The 15,125-nt window shown below is 41.0% G+C and overlaps 1 protein-coding gene across 3 annotated transcripts in view; it reads left to right on the forward strand.

The window, feature by feature from the left end:
* The window catches only part of Palb2 (partner and localizer of BRCA2), a 28,076-nt gene that overhangs the window by 693 nt on the left and 12,258 nt on the right, over nucleotides 1-15,125 (forward strand). Inside the window, exons 2-8 of one of the 3 annotated variants that reach the window (XM_048460139.3) lie at nucleotides 2,109-2,168; nucleotides 2,607-2,700; nucleotides 3,285-4,709; nucleotides 8,086-8,753; nucleotides 9,298-9,369; nucleotides 12,214-12,375; nucleotides 14,408-14,493. In XM_048460139.3, the coding sequence (XP_048316096.3) occupies nucleotides 2,109-2,168; nucleotides 2,607-2,700; nucleotides 3,285-4,709; nucleotides 8,086-8,753; nucleotides 9,298-9,369; nucleotides 12,214-12,375; nucleotides 14,408-14,493 (2,567 nt within the window). Of the gene's footprint in view, nucleotides 1-2,108; nucleotides 2,169-2,606; nucleotides 2,701-3,284; nucleotides 4,710-8,085; nucleotides 8,754-9,297; nucleotides 9,370-12,213; nucleotides 12,376-14,407; nucleotides 14,494-15,125 lie in introns of those variants that run through there. The other 2 variants (XM_085693036.2, XR_015003070.2) reach the window with 2 other exon arrangements.

A 15,125-nucleotide genomic window follows, 5' to 3' on the forward strand; every position in this document is an offset into this window, starting at 1 on the left:
TATCAGTGTAATATAGTAGACTGTAGTTTCGAAGTGCTCTCATTTCATTAGGACTCAATATATTACTCTTCTACAAGACTTAAAGATCGCAGGTTCTTGTGCTTGCTACACAAAATAGAATTCATCAGTTTGTCCTCCTGTCCTTTAACCTTCTACCAGTGATAAAGATCGTTTACAAATAAACAAGATAAGTCCCACGACAGCAACAGAAACTGAAGGCACAGTGATTCTCAACTTTCCTAATGCTGTGTGACCCTTTAATGTAGTTCCTCATACAGTGGTGACCACCAACCATGAAATTGTTTTCGTTGCTACTTCATAACTGTAACTTTGCTACTATTATGGATCATAATGTAAATATCCGTTCTCCGGTGGCCTTAGGCGACCCCTGTGAAGGGGTCATTCCACCACCCAGGGGTCTCCATGCATAGGTTGAGAGCAGCTGCTCCAGGCCCTTCCTATGGGTGTTGAACGGAGCAGTTATAAAGGGCAGCATCCTGGAGAAATGCTTATTCTGTGTTCATTTTACATATCTGTAAAGTGAGGGTGATTATATACAGTCTGTTAGGGTCATTGTGAGTGTAATCGAGGTAATGGACATTAAAGTCAAAAAAGTCTTTAGAACCAACTGAAGCACATTACGAAAGTATCAGCAGTTATTATCATCGTGTGACTGAAAATGGATGGGGACAGGAGTGGCTTTAGTGCAGCAGTGTCGGAGTCCACACACTGCTCTGGGGGGTGCTCACAAACTGAGCAGGGGGAAGTGATTAATGAAGAAAAGTTAGCGTTGTTTGCAACATTTGTTGGCTGCTCTTTTGTTTGTGAGGTTGTTGTTGTTAAAAGGGGGTCTCCTAGCCCAAGCTAGTCTTACACTTCCTAGGTAGCTAAGGATGACCTAGACTCCTGATCTCTACCTCCCAAGCGCCGGGGTTACAGGTGTTCGCCACGCAACTGGGACTATGCAGTGCTGAGGATCAGAGCCAGGACTTTGCGTGCTGGATGAGTGAGCACTCTACCAAGGGAGATGCATCTCCAGCCCCACATTGTCAGAAAGATGAATACCAGTTTAAGGTTCCTAAAGGGCAGGAAGATAAGGGTGTCTTTGCTGCTGAGAGAATAGTTTCAACCATAGAAGCCAAGACAAAGAATGTAAACTTTGAGAGATTAATAACTTGGCATAGTCTAATTAAATTTATTTACAAAAGCTTTGTGGAGTGTCTGCTGTGTGCCTGTCTCGCTGGGGACTCAGCAGTGACAGCTCCTGCCTCTTTCACTGACTTTCTTCTGTATTATCTCCAAACACACAAACCCGGTCCACCGTGAAGCTTTCCTGCTCGTGGTGCCTAAAATACTGCACATTTCCTCGAGATTAGTTCCTTCCTTCAGACCTAGATGCAAGTGGTCACCCTCAGAAATGCCTCCAAGACTACATTCCCTGAAGTAGTCCTTTAGGAAGCTAGTTACTCTTATCGCCCAGGTTAATCAGGTAAAGTCTTATCTGTTGTCTTCTGTAAGATCTGCATCCTTCACTACAAGTAAATCGTCTTAATCACCTTGTGCCTCAAGCACCAGAGATAGATAACTGGCTCTGTGTGTGTCGCTGGGGGAGAATAGGTGTTAACAGTCATAAATTCCTGAGGCATTAATAGATAGAAAGCATTTATTGGTTGATTGATTGACTGTGGTAGCAATCCCTCCCTGTTTCTCAAAGTGAGTGGAAGACAGAAGAAAATGGACATCATCGTATGTGGTGTAGTAAATTTTGAGATGAGCACAGAGGAATGGGAGAGTATCTAAACAGTTTGAGCAATAACCTAGAATCTACTCCAGGGAAGTAACCCTGCAAATTGAGGCTTGTGGAATCCATAGGATCTGAATGGGATGAGTTTCTCCAGGTGACAGGAAACCTCAGGGCTTGATACTCTGTAGGAACTGAGAAAGGAAAAGATCTGTTTGGGGAAACTGCGCTTCTCTGTGCTGATTCTAACAGGAGGGATGCTGCTGAGCCCTGCACACTGAGCACCACCCTTGTCAGACCTGCTAGGTACTACTTTCCTCTGGTTCCACCTCTCCACTGCTCAGAATTGTTCATGTTTTTCTTCCAGTTGAAGGAAAAGTTAGCATTTTTGAAAAAGGAATACAGCAAGACACTTGCTCGTCTTAAGGTGAGTGAATCATATTCTGCAAATTAAGGTGTTGTACAAAGTATGTAAAAGATGTCGTGGTTTGGTTTTTGGTTTTGAAACAGGGCCTCATTATGTAGTCCATTGTGGACTTAAGCTCATAAACCTAGGGCCAGCAAGATGGCTCAGAGGTCATTTTTGCTGCCAAGGTCGACAAAGTGAGCTCAGTGCCCGGGACCAATGTACTGTTCGGAAAGTTGTCTTTTGACTTCCAGTGAAGCGCTAAGGCACAGGGATATTCGAGTGTATGTGTGCACACACATGCGCAATAAATAAAAAATATAATAAAAATAAATAAACCCACAATCCTGCTGTGGCCTTCTGGGTGCTAGGATTACCATACATAATGGGAGGAAAGGTTCTGACAGTAATAAAGCTTTAAGGAGAATTGATTTCTTGGGCTGCTTTTGTTTTCTCTAGCGTGCCAAAAGAGCTGAGAAGGTTAAGAACTCTAAGAAAGCAGTAGAAGATTGTGTGCCCCATCAGGAAGCCTCCCCACAGCTAAGCCGCTCTGGTAAATTAGCCTGTTCACTTACACTCACTTTGTCTCCCAGTTGGCTGATGATATTTTTCATAGCCCATGGATAATAAACAGTAGACTTCTTAAACAATACAAAATTGATATGTTACACAATTCAAGCAATACCCTGTGTCTTAAGTTGGATTGTCTATTTAGTTGCTCTTTTTCTCAAATTTTAGGAACTACAGTCAATGAATTAGTATTGGAAAAATGACTTTTAAACTTTTAGTTATTTTTAATTTATTTTTAGTTATTGATTTTTTTGCTTTTTAACTTTGATATTTTTAATTTATTTTTAGTTATGATTTTTTTATGTGGCATCTTGCCACATAGCCCTACATGGCGTGGTACTTATGTTTCCCACACTGGTTTCATACTCATGGCAATCCTTCTGCTTCAGCCTCACTAGTGTTTAGATTGCTTGGGCTATCATGCCCAGTGCCACTCTTTGACTGTAAAAATAATGCTACATGAATGGCTATGTATATGTTTCTGTGTGAGTCTGTTTTTGATTCTCTTGCAGCTCTACCTGGGAGTAGACTTAATTTAGTTTCATATATGCATACTTTCTCCCTCAGAATCTATAAATGAAGGCTCTCCTTGTGACACATTACAAATCAGCCATCTTGATGAAGAAACTGGAGAAAGCATCTCTGTGATACTTGATGTTGAACCTCAGTCCTTTAACCATAAAAATGGCCAAGAAGATGTATTATGTACACAAAGAGCCGGGGACATCCAAGAACAATTTTTGCATGCCATCAGTATTCCCGATGGTAAGAAAGAGCGGAATGCATTGCCAGGGAGAACACAGAAGCAGTGGAAGAAAACATCTGTTTCACAGGAGAAAGAACATTTCCTTGGCATTAATTCTCTCGTACACCCTGACAAACAACAGAAGACACAGGAAGCCAGCAGCAGCAAAAGTCCTAGGTCCCCAGTGCCTGAAGAGAGTTGCCTTTTAAGTCTGAAGTCTAAAACTCCTGACCCTCCAGCCCTTGATATAGAAATTGATGGAGAGGGTGTATTAATTCCACCATCTGGCAAGTCAGAAAGGGATATTGATACACTTGTAAGAGGAAATAATGTCTCCATGGAGACTACAGTCCCTTTGTGTACTGTGTCAGACAACAATCATAGTCAACAGCTTGAACCTACATCTCCTAATGGTTACTGCAAGATTGCTACTCAGGGCTCAGCTTCATCCATAAATGTGGAGGCACAAGGCAGAAAAATCACTGTATTTACTGGTAACCCAGTAGTAAATAAAGCTGTGAGTGCCAGTGATCAGCTGCAAGGAAATCCTAATTCAGAGGCAAGTAATTCATGTTCTATAAATGATCTCACTCACAGTAACTTGTCAGCAAATACTACCCAAAACTTTAAATCTTTAAAATCTGGTAACACTGTTGATGGTAGAAATGAGGATCTTGAGGAAGATGAAATTCTAGGTCCATCTAAGAACCTCAGCCCAGCGGCAGTCTCTCCTTCCTCCACAGAAAGTCAAATACATTCTTACACAATGCTTGAAGGCCTTCCGTTTCCTGCAGAATACTATGTTAGAACTACCCGTCATATGTCAGACTGTCAGAGAAAAATAGCTCTGGAAGCTGTAATTCAAAGTCACTTGGGTGTCAAGAAGAAAGGGCTTAAAAACAAAAATAAAGCAACTAAGAATGTAGTCCTCTCTGGTGAAGAAACTGACCAAAGTGAAAGTAGTGTGCTGGACGCATGCACAGGACAGTCCAGGTCAGGAAGTCCCTCTCAGGAACTAATCTTGTCAGCTGAGGTCAGCTCTCCCACAGAAACTGCTGAAGCTGACAGCCAATCTAGGAAAGCTACTACACCTGGCAGAGGACACAGAGGAAAACAAAAATCAATCCGAGTCTCCACACTGGATCATTGTCAGCTGCTTTTCCCTCCTTGCCACATACTGGGTCTTAACATGTCCAAGGGCAGATTCACCAAGCATAAGTGGCAGAGTGGAAAAGTAACTATTCATGGTAAGAAGAAAGTTGAATATAAATTGGGTTGTGTTTGATGGTGGTTGATGTGACAGCTAATCATCACTGTACCTGGTACTTGAAAATGCTGTGCACTAGTATCTTACTGAATCATCACTGCGTTATACAAGGTAGACCTTTTCATCTCCACTTTCAATTGAGGAAAGTAAGAGAGGGTACATTGACTTTAGATGGTAGAACTGAGGCTGGAACCTGACAGTGTGGCACCAGAGTTCAGTGATAGGTTTGAAGCACTCACACAGCAAATAAGACATTGGGTGCTTACTCAAACTAATAACCTATTTAAGTACAGCACAGTCTTTCCATGGGTAGAATCTAATATAGTTATTTTGAAGTAAAATGAAATATGTACTAGATAAAACTACAGAAAAACTCCATCATGTAATAGAAAGCCTGAGAACTTTTGCAGATAACATACTGTGGTCTGTAGAATATAAGATTATTTAGACTAGTAGAAAGCTTTTTATTCATTTTCTCAGAAGTCAGTCATATCTGACAACAGAAAATACAGGCTCACTACAGCTTTAAATAGGGGATGAGCAAATGCCTGCAAATATAGATGGTGAATATTTTGCTTGTCATTTTCTCACCTATTCTGCCATGGTGCAGTAGACAATATGTAACTTAACATGTTCTCATAAAAACTTTGTACATAAATAGGCAGACATTGAGCATAGATGTTCTTTTATGAGCTATAATTCTTTCATTTTAAAATAGTAGGCATGGCTCTTTTCCTTCTCTAAATCAACGATATAAAAATTTAAGAAAAAAGACCAGATGTGGTATTGCATACCATTAATCACAAATAAGGTAGAGGCAGGCATGTTTCTGAGTTCTAGAACATCCACTGTTATATAGTGAGACAGTGTCTCAAAACCTGTGCACTGCAATAACAATCTAGAAACTTTCCATTTGAAGACATGTTCTCAGTATCTAGTCCAAACTAGATCCTTCTGCCTCAGCTTCCTGAGTGCTGAGCTACCTTGCCCAGGTAGATATTTTTTTATATATATAATTCAAAATAGTCTGTAGTGATTTTATTTTCCTTTATGTGTATGAGTGTTTGGCCTGCCTGTCTGTCTGTGAACCACGCGCATGCAGTCCAGTGCTGGTCATAAGAGGTGTCGGATCCCGGGGATTGGAGTATAGTTGTGAGTCCCAGTGCTGGAGTGCTCTTAGCTGCTGAGCCATCTTCCCAGTCCCCTGCTATGATTTTAGTAAACTGAGCTACATTAAAAACCTTTCTGGCCAGGCGGTGGTGGCACGCACCTTTAATCCCAGAGCTTGGGAAGCAGAGGCAGGAGGATCTAAAACAAAACTTTCTGTTTCCATTATTAAGTTTATTATTCATATTTGAGTTTGGATTTACTAGGGATTCTTTTTAAAAGATTTATTTATTATGTATACAGTATTCTGCCTGCATACCAGAAGAGGGTACCAGATCTCATAAATATTTTGAGCTATTGTGTGGCTGCTGGGAATTGAACTCAGGACCTCTGACGAGCAGCCAGTGCTCTTAACCTCTGAGCCATCTCTCCAGCCCCCTACTAGAGATGTCTTTAAAGCATCATTCATGACAAAGATAAAGCAAGAAAACCTGCAGCAAAACCTTCTTTAATAACAGTAAGAAACAGCTGAGGATTTGATGCTACTTTCTGATTTTGGTTTGTTTGAGGATTGGGTTTTTTTTTTTTTTTGTCCTTCTTTGGGGGGGGTTGTTTTTTGGTTTGTTTTTAATTTGAGACAGGGTCCTTCTGTGTAGCCCTTGGCTATCCTGGCTTTTGTTGTGTGGACCAGACTACACTGGGACTCAAAAATTTCTTAGCTCTGCCTCTTGATTACTGATACTAAAGGGTATGCCTGCCTCTGCTTCTGTTGAGACCAAATGCTTGCGTCATCACACCCAGCCTGGTGCTCCTCCTTACCGGGTCAGAGAAGAGGCATGTTCGTTGTTTTAAGTTGTTTATTTATGTGTATATGTGTGTGGGTTTGTTCATATGACTGTAGTGCTTGAAGGGACCTGAAGAAGGTGTCAGATCCCCTGGAGCTGGAGTTACAGGCAGTCATGAGCTGCTTACTCCATGTGCATTCTGGGAACCAAACTCTGGCCTTTTGTAAGAGCAATACACATTCTTTTTTTTTGCCTCTTGCTCCTTAGATTTATTTTATTTTCAACTGTGTATATATGTCTGTCTGTGCATGTAAATGCAAGTGCCAACAAAACCCAGAGGTGTTGCAGCTGGAGTTACAGGTGGTTGTGAGTCCTTTAAAAGAACAATAAACATTCTTAATCTCTAAGCTATTGCTCCAGCCCCAAAGTACATGTTCTAAACTGTTCTCTCCAGTCCCAGAGACATGGTTTTACTAAAGATGACGAGATAATAAACAGTATCAGTCTTTGAGAATTAAAAACTTTCTAGAGCTGGGTGTGGTAGCGCACAATTTTTATTCCAGCATTTGGGAGTCAGGCAGTTGGATCTCTGAATTTGAGGCTACCCTGGTCTACAGAGTGAGTTCCAGGACAGCCAGGATTTTACACAGAAATTCTGCCTCAAAACAAAACAAAAAGTTTGACTAGAGATGACATTCATAGAACATAAAGTTAATTGTTTGTTGTTAAGTGAGCAATCCAGTGACATTTACTGATTTTTACTGGTTTAGTCTTACACAGTTACCGTCTCTAGTTCAGAAACATTTCATCATTCTACAGGGAAGCCCACACATTGCTAAGCACCTGCTTTCTATTTCATTCCCAGTCCATATACAACTACCAATCTACTACATGATATCTGGGGGATAGGTAACATTCTAGATACTTCAGATAAATGAAATTATGTGTTAGATGACCTTTGCATTTTGCATCTATTTGTTTTTACTTAGTATTATGTCCAGGAGTTGGAGAGATGACTCAGCAGTTAAGTGCACTGACTGCTCTTACAGAGATCCTGAGTTCGATTCCCAGCAACTACATAGAGGCTCACAACCCTCTTCTGGCATGCAGGCACACATGCAGGCAGAATACTAAATACATAAATATTAAAAAAAAAATTTAAAAAATAGCATTATGTCCACACTGTAGAATATATCAGTGTTTCACTCCTTTTTGTGGCTGAATAGCTTGCTGGCCAACCAAGCTAGCTGAACTTACCAGCTCCAGGCTCAGTGAGTGACCTTGTCCTAAAAAGGTAGAGACCTCTGGTCTCCGCATGCATGTGAACATACACATGTGAAAATATACATATCTACACTAGAATAATAATAATACTTATTATTTTTGGAATAATGGTATGCTTTCATTGCACCATGAGAACAAAATCTGAATTTTAAGGCAACTTGTCTTTTCTCAATATCACAGACTTCGAGTTACCTGATGAAGACTTTGGACCTCTTAAGCTCGAAAAATTGAAGACCTACTCAGAAAAACTGATTGAGTCTCCTGACTCCAAAACCTTTGGAAAGAGACTTTCTAGGGAAGGAAATTGTGCCATTCTGGAGGCACTGCAAATAGATTCAGAAGTGGAGGACTTGGAAGAGAAACTCACTGCTCCATCAAAAGCACACCGTCCAGGGCCAACCCTGAAACGGCAGCCTATGAGCAAGGACCTTTCTTCATCCGCAGTGCTTTTCACTCCTACAGATACAGCTGCACCTAACTATAGTGGCAGATCTACTGCCTACCTGTGTTCACCTGCTTTCCCCATCTTAGGCACGACTCCAGCTTTTGCCTCCCAAGCCACTGGTGAGATTGTAACCGATGAAGTTGAACAGACTTGCTCTACATCCCAACCTTCTCACTTGGGAGACACAAACAATCTTGCTAATAGCAATAAACAATGCAACAGTTCAGTCAGCTCACCAAAACTGGATACCAACCTGCATGTGTCAGGTAGGCAAGGACAACCTACCTGTGACAATGAATCTGGCCCCCAAGCAACACCTTTATCCAATGAGTCATTCACTTTCAGAGAAAATCAGCTCTGTGGAAATGCATGCCTCGAGTTACATGAACATTCCATTGAACAGGTACAATCGTTTCCTTTATGGAATTTTCTCTGAAAGGATGAAATGTCTTAGTGAATATGGACAACATGACTTTCTCACCATTGGCCTCTCAGTATTGATAAAGATTTCTTGCTATGTTTGTTTGAAATGACTTCATTGTAAACATTATGCTCATTCTGGGAAAAATAAGGCCGATTAAATTATGTATTTCTTTAATCTTTTTATTTTATGTTCACTGGTGTTCTGCCTGCATGTATGTCTGTATGAGGATATTGGATCCTCTGGAACTAGAATCACAGACAGTTGTGAGCTAGTATGTGGTTACTGGGAATTAAACCCAGGTCCTCTGGAAGAGCAGCCGGTGCTCCTAACTGCTGAGCCATCTCTCCAGCGCCCTAAATTCGAATTTTAAAAAAATAGGAGGGTCCTATTGTCTTTGTCATCAGTGAGGTAGTCACATTTGCCTTTGTGTTGTTAGAGGTGACATCTGAGGAAGCTGTGCTGCTGACTGGTGAGAAAGGCAGGCATCACAGAAGTAAACTCACGGTGTAATTTGTCTTCACAGACTGACGTTGCAGGCCTCCCTGCTCAGGACACCTGGAACCCAAGCAGCCTACAGTTAGTCTCAAAGTTCAAGGTCAGAAGAATATCCTGTTATGTGTTGATGAAAAGGTTGGAAAGAATTGAGCTGTTTTAATTTCTTGTTTGTTATTAAATGTATTGAGAAACAGATGCAGAAAAGCAAATTTTAATTCTTTATTACAGTATTTAAGTTGTAGTTATGTTTTGAGTTATCTTTCTGAAATTTATACACCAACTTATTCCCAAGAACAACTTAACTTTTTTTTTTTTTTTTTTTGAGATAGGGTCTTGCTATGGGCTGGCCTTAGAGATCTACTTGCCTCTGCCTCCCAAGTACTGTGCTGGGATTAAAGGTATATTCCACCACAGTTGCCTTAATTTGTAAAAATGAACTTAAGTTTATTTAAATGAGCTGAGTAATTTATTTAAATCAGATGTTTTAACACAGGAGGAGGGTGGGAGAGAGGAATTATTCATGGCTCTCCTGCTGTAATATTCTTCAAGAATCACTTAAGGATTTATAAGAAAGCGAGTTGTGCACTGTAAGGTGGCACACTATAGACAGTAGACCTTGAGTTTGAGGCCTATACAGGCTTCCTGTCAGTTTCAAGGTCAGATTGGGCTTTACAGTAAATTCCCAGAAAAGGGTGACCTCCTGGGGCAGTGGTGGTGCAGGCCCTTAATCCCAGCACTCAAGAGACAGAGGGATCTCTGAGTTCAAGGCCATCCTGGTGAGTGTTTGTTTACCACGTCAAAAAATGTCTTCCAATGTTGCTGAGTGTTCTTGGAGAGGTGAGGGTGTGGAGTCTTTCACAGTTGGAAATCACTGGTATAGAGGAAAAACTTCAAACTCACAGAAGTGCTGCTACCAATCGCTGGCAGATTAGCCTCTGGGCTCCGGGTTCCTTTTCTGTAGCAGGTAGGTAGGAGTAGCACCTGTGCTCTATGTCAATTTTATATACACATGTATGTTTGTATCTATTTTATTCATTCTTCTTTCTCATACATTACATCCCAACTTCAGTTTCCCTTCCCTCCACTCCTCCCAAACCCCCTTCCCATCTCCCAGATGCCATCCTCCTCTCTTTCCCTTTAGAAAAGAGCAGCCCTCCTAGGGATGTCAGCTGAGCACAGCATAACAAGTTACCGTAAGACTAGGCACAAACCCTCATATCAAGGCAACTGAATAGGAGGAAAAGGATCCCAAGAGCAGACAGAAGGGTCAGAGATACCCCCAACACACAGGAGTTCCACAAGTACACCAAACTACACACCATAACATATATGCAGACGACCTAGCACATACCCATATAAGGTCTGTGATTATCATTTCAGTCTCTGTGAGCCCCTATGAGTCCTACTTAGTTGATTCCGTGGGCCCTGTTCACCTGGTGTCCTCAACTCAGGTCAATTTAAATGCCTTAAATTCTGATGGAATTTATCATTTTGTTCATATTTTCAAATTTATGTTAAAAATTACAGTTCTTTTTGATTTTCGGAGACAAGATTTCTCTGTGTAGCCCTGGAAGTCCTGGAACTTGCTTGGTAAACCAGGCTGGCCTCAAACTCAGAGATCTGTGTGCCTCTGCCTCTTAAGTTCTAGGATTAAAGACATGTGTCACCATGTTTATCTCATTCATTCTCTCTCTCTCTCTCTCTCTCTCTCTCTCTCTCTCTCTCTTTTTCAATTCAGGGTTTCTCTGAGTATCTTTGGTGCCTTTCCTGGAACTAGCTCTGTAGAGCAGGCTGACCTCAAACTCACAGAGATTCACCTGCCTTTGTCTTCCGAGTTCTAGAATTAAAGGCATGAACTACCATTGTCCGGCCATTATTTATTTGAGTCAGGGACTGAAGTATGCAAGACTGGCCGGATTTAGCTGAGGATGGTCTTAAACTTCTGATCCTTCTACTCCTACCTTCAAGTTGTGGGTGTGCTAAGATTACAATATATTTCATCATGCCCAGTTTGTTGGGTGCTGGGAATTGAACCCAGGGCTTTGTATGCAATAGATAAGTACTTTGCCAAATAAGGAATATCCTCTGTCCTTATTCCTCTATTTCTGAAAGTAATTTCCTCTTGCATCAGACGTTAATTTTTTGTCTTTTTTGTTCATGTTTGTTTTCAAAAGCATGTAGCTCTTGATTATACTGATTTTTGTTTTGCTTTAGAGATGGAGTAGTGTGTAGCTCAAGCTGGCCTTAAACTCAGGGTCCTTGTGCCTCTTTTTTCTGGTACTGGAATTACAACCGTGCACCATCACACCTGTTCATTCATTGTTTATACTTTGTTCTCATTGTTTTGTTTCATTTTTTTATTAACTTCTTAGATTGTATGCAATCTGTTTTATTTTTTCTGAAAAAGACTGGACCATGATTGTGAATTTTGACACGTAGTACTCTCCTTGTCCTAATCAAAAGTGACATAATAAAGTGGGGCATAGTGGTGCATTCCTGCAATCCCAGCACTTGAGAGGCCAGCCTGATCTACCTTTAAAGTTCTAGTTCAGCCAAGGCTGCACAGCAAGACCCTGTCTTTTAACCTGCCTTTGGTGTATATACGGTTTAACTCATGAGTTGTTCATCTAAACAGGTAAGTTTCTTGTGGGCTCTCTTTTTTTTTTTTTTGTAGCTAAATCGGAATATATTCTATTATAGAGCTGAACATAGTCAATTTAGTTCTGGAGTTAAGACATTTTTACTTTTATCATGGTGTAAATCTGGTAGATGGTTTTGGGTTTTTTTGTTTGTTTTGTGACATAAAATTTATAAAGCTCTTATAACCTACATAAAACTTTCATATGACTTAGCTGGTGCTTCTTCGCGTCTTTGTAACTCATCCTTTTCGTACTTACTCTTTCCACTAAGCAGAACTTTAATGTAACTTATCCTTCTGGGTCAGAATCCTTCCAGTTCCTGTTCTGTGGATGTGAGTGCCATGTGGTGGGACAGAGCTGGTGCTCAGGAGCCGTGTATCGTAACTGCCTGTGAAGATGTAGTTTCTCTTTGGAAACCTTTGGATACTTTGCAGTGGGAAAAAGTTCATACTTGGCACTTCACAGAGGTATGTCCAGTCTTTAGGCTGAAAGGGGGATTTATGGTGTGGATGGAGAACTTAGTCTGTGACTATTCATTGCAGACCCATGTCCGAGCATTTATTCTGAAGGTTTACATTGAGCACCACATGCTCACCCTCTCAATGCCAGTATAGCTTTAGTGATATTTTATTTATGTTTTAATAAATAAAGCTTGCCTGAAGATCAAAGTACAGAGCTAAACCACGAGATTGAATCTGTCTAAAAGAGAAACAAACAGAGCTCACACAAAGGTGATCCCAGCACTTGGAATCCCACACCTTTAATTCTAGCACTAGGGAGGTGGAGATAGGAAGGGATATGACTGGGTGGGGAGAGGAAAATAAGGTGGAAGGAGACAGGAACTCAGTGCACTCTGAGGTTTGGTGGAGACACATGCAGTCTGAGGACAGGACCGCCCCTTCAGTCTGAGCATTGGTAGAGGTAAAAGAACCCTATAGTGTCTGGCCACTCTGCTTTTCTGATCCTTAGCATTAACCCCTATATCTGATTCTGGGTTTTTATTAAGACCAACTAGAATTCATGTTACAGTTAGCATCATACATTGTTTGTTTCATCATGCACGCGTGCAAGTGGAGTTCTGTATGGGTATTCTGGGAAGCTTGCATTTGTGTCTATTCTAAGGTCTAAACTGGTAGACGGTAGCTACCAGTTTATTCCTCTTCAGAACACTATTCTGTGTTCTACATATTATCTTTATTCATCTTCATACACCTCTTAACATAGTTACAGTTAGAAATGTTGCTATTACTGTCATTGCTACTATTATTATTGTGTGTGTGCGCATGCGTACGTGTGTATGTGTATACACATCTATGCGTGCGTGGGTGTGTGCATGCCACAGCATGTGTTTCGAAGTCAGAAGACAGCTTTCAGGAATCATTCTCTCCTTTCAATGCCAGCACCCAGGATTGAACTCAGGTCACCAGGCTTGTACAACAAGTCAAGTATTTTTACCTGCTGAACATCTTCCCAGCCCCTATATATAAGATTTTTAAATCCATATGAACATTTACTTCTTTCTATCTATTCTTTTCTTTGGGAGAGGAAAGTACGGAGACAGGGTCTCGTATAGTCCAGACTGGCCTGGAGCTCCCCCATGTAGTAAAGTTTTCCTTGAACTCCTCCTGCCCATCGTGCCTCTGTCTGTCATGTACTGGGGTTATAGGCATGTGCCGTATGCCTGTCTTATCTATACATTCTTTACATGTACTCGTGCTCTTTCCATGTTCTTCCTGTGCCCACAACCTTGAACACTGGGCTTTGCACAGAGGTAACAATGAACATCTGTCTCCACAGTGACTAAAAATCTTTTTTTACTCTGAGGATTACACCCAGGGCCTTATTCATGCTAATAGACTCACGATCTGCCCTTGAACTTCACCTCCAGCCTCTAAACATGAATGAGTTTTCCTCCCTCTCCCCTTCCTTCCTGTATATTTATGTGTGCAGGTAATGCACCTATGTATTCAGTTTCAAGTACACATGTGTGCAGACCAGAGGACAGAATCACGTGTGTATCACGTGGGTCAGTTCTCATGAGCTGTCTATCTTGCTTTTTGAAATAAGGTCTCTTGTTGTCTTAGAACTCACTAATTAGAATGATCACATTGAGTTCAGGTCAGTCAGGGCTACATAGTGAGACATTGTTTCAAAACACACACACAAACGCTAAATGGGGGCTGTAAGTGACAAGAAGATTTTTCTGAATCTTCACATTTGTTTGAATGTTGGAAATTAAGTCTGCTAGCATAAGAATTAAAGAAAATATGATTAGCTGGCGAAGGATCCCAAGTTCAGGGCCAACTTAAACAGCTAAATAAGACCCTATCTCAAAATACAAAGTGAAAAGGCTAGAGCTACAGCTTGGTTATAAAGTGTTTGCCTAGCATAAGCAAGACCCTATGCTCAGTTGCAATAACATAAAGAAAGGAATGTGATAAATTTTTGTAAACTATTCGTGAAACTATAAATGACTGAGTATAATTTTGCTTTATGTAGGTTCCAGTATTACAAATAGTTCCAGTGCCTGATGTTTACAATCTTATATGTGTAGCTTTGGGAAATTTGGAAATCAGAGAAATCAGGTATGCAGTTTCTCAAGACTCCACACATGATCTCTTGCTCTCACACTCTGCCTTCTCTGCCATCTCATCTTTGTTCTTCTCAGGTTATTTTGAGTCATTATAACCTTAAGTCTAACCTAAGTCTTAAAAGCAGGGTGTCTTTAAAAAAAACTCTTGAGTTTTCAAAGCTGGAGAGATAGCTCAGTGTTGAGGGCCACTTGCTGCTCTTGCAGAGGATCCAGGTTGGGTTCCCAGTACTTGTACTCGGTAGCTCACAGCTACCCTTCAACTCCAATTCCAGGGGCTCTGACACACTCTTCTGGCCCCTCCAGGCACCTATACACATAAGGTGCACATACATACATATATATATGCAGGCACATAACCATAAAATAAGTAATTTTTTTTGTTTGTTTGTTTTTAGAGACAGGGTTTCTCTGTGTAACCCTGAGCATCCTGGAACTTGCTTTGTAAACCAGGCTGTCCTTGAACTCACAGAGATCTGTCTGCTTCTGCCCTGCAAGTGCTGGGATTAGAGGCATGTATGTGACACCATGCCCAGCTAAATCTTTTTTTTTTTTAATCTGTAATCTTAGCATTTGCAGAGTTGAAGCTGGAGGATTAAGAGTTAAAGGCCATCATCATCCTTAGCT

Source organism: Myodes glareolus, chromosome 7, assembly GCF_982192425.1.
Source record: "Myodes glareolus chromosome 7, mMyoGla1.1, whole genome shotgun sequence".
Classification (NCBI taxonomy): Eukaryota; Metazoa; Chordata; class Mammalia; order Rodentia; family Cricetidae; genus Myodes; species Myodes glareolus.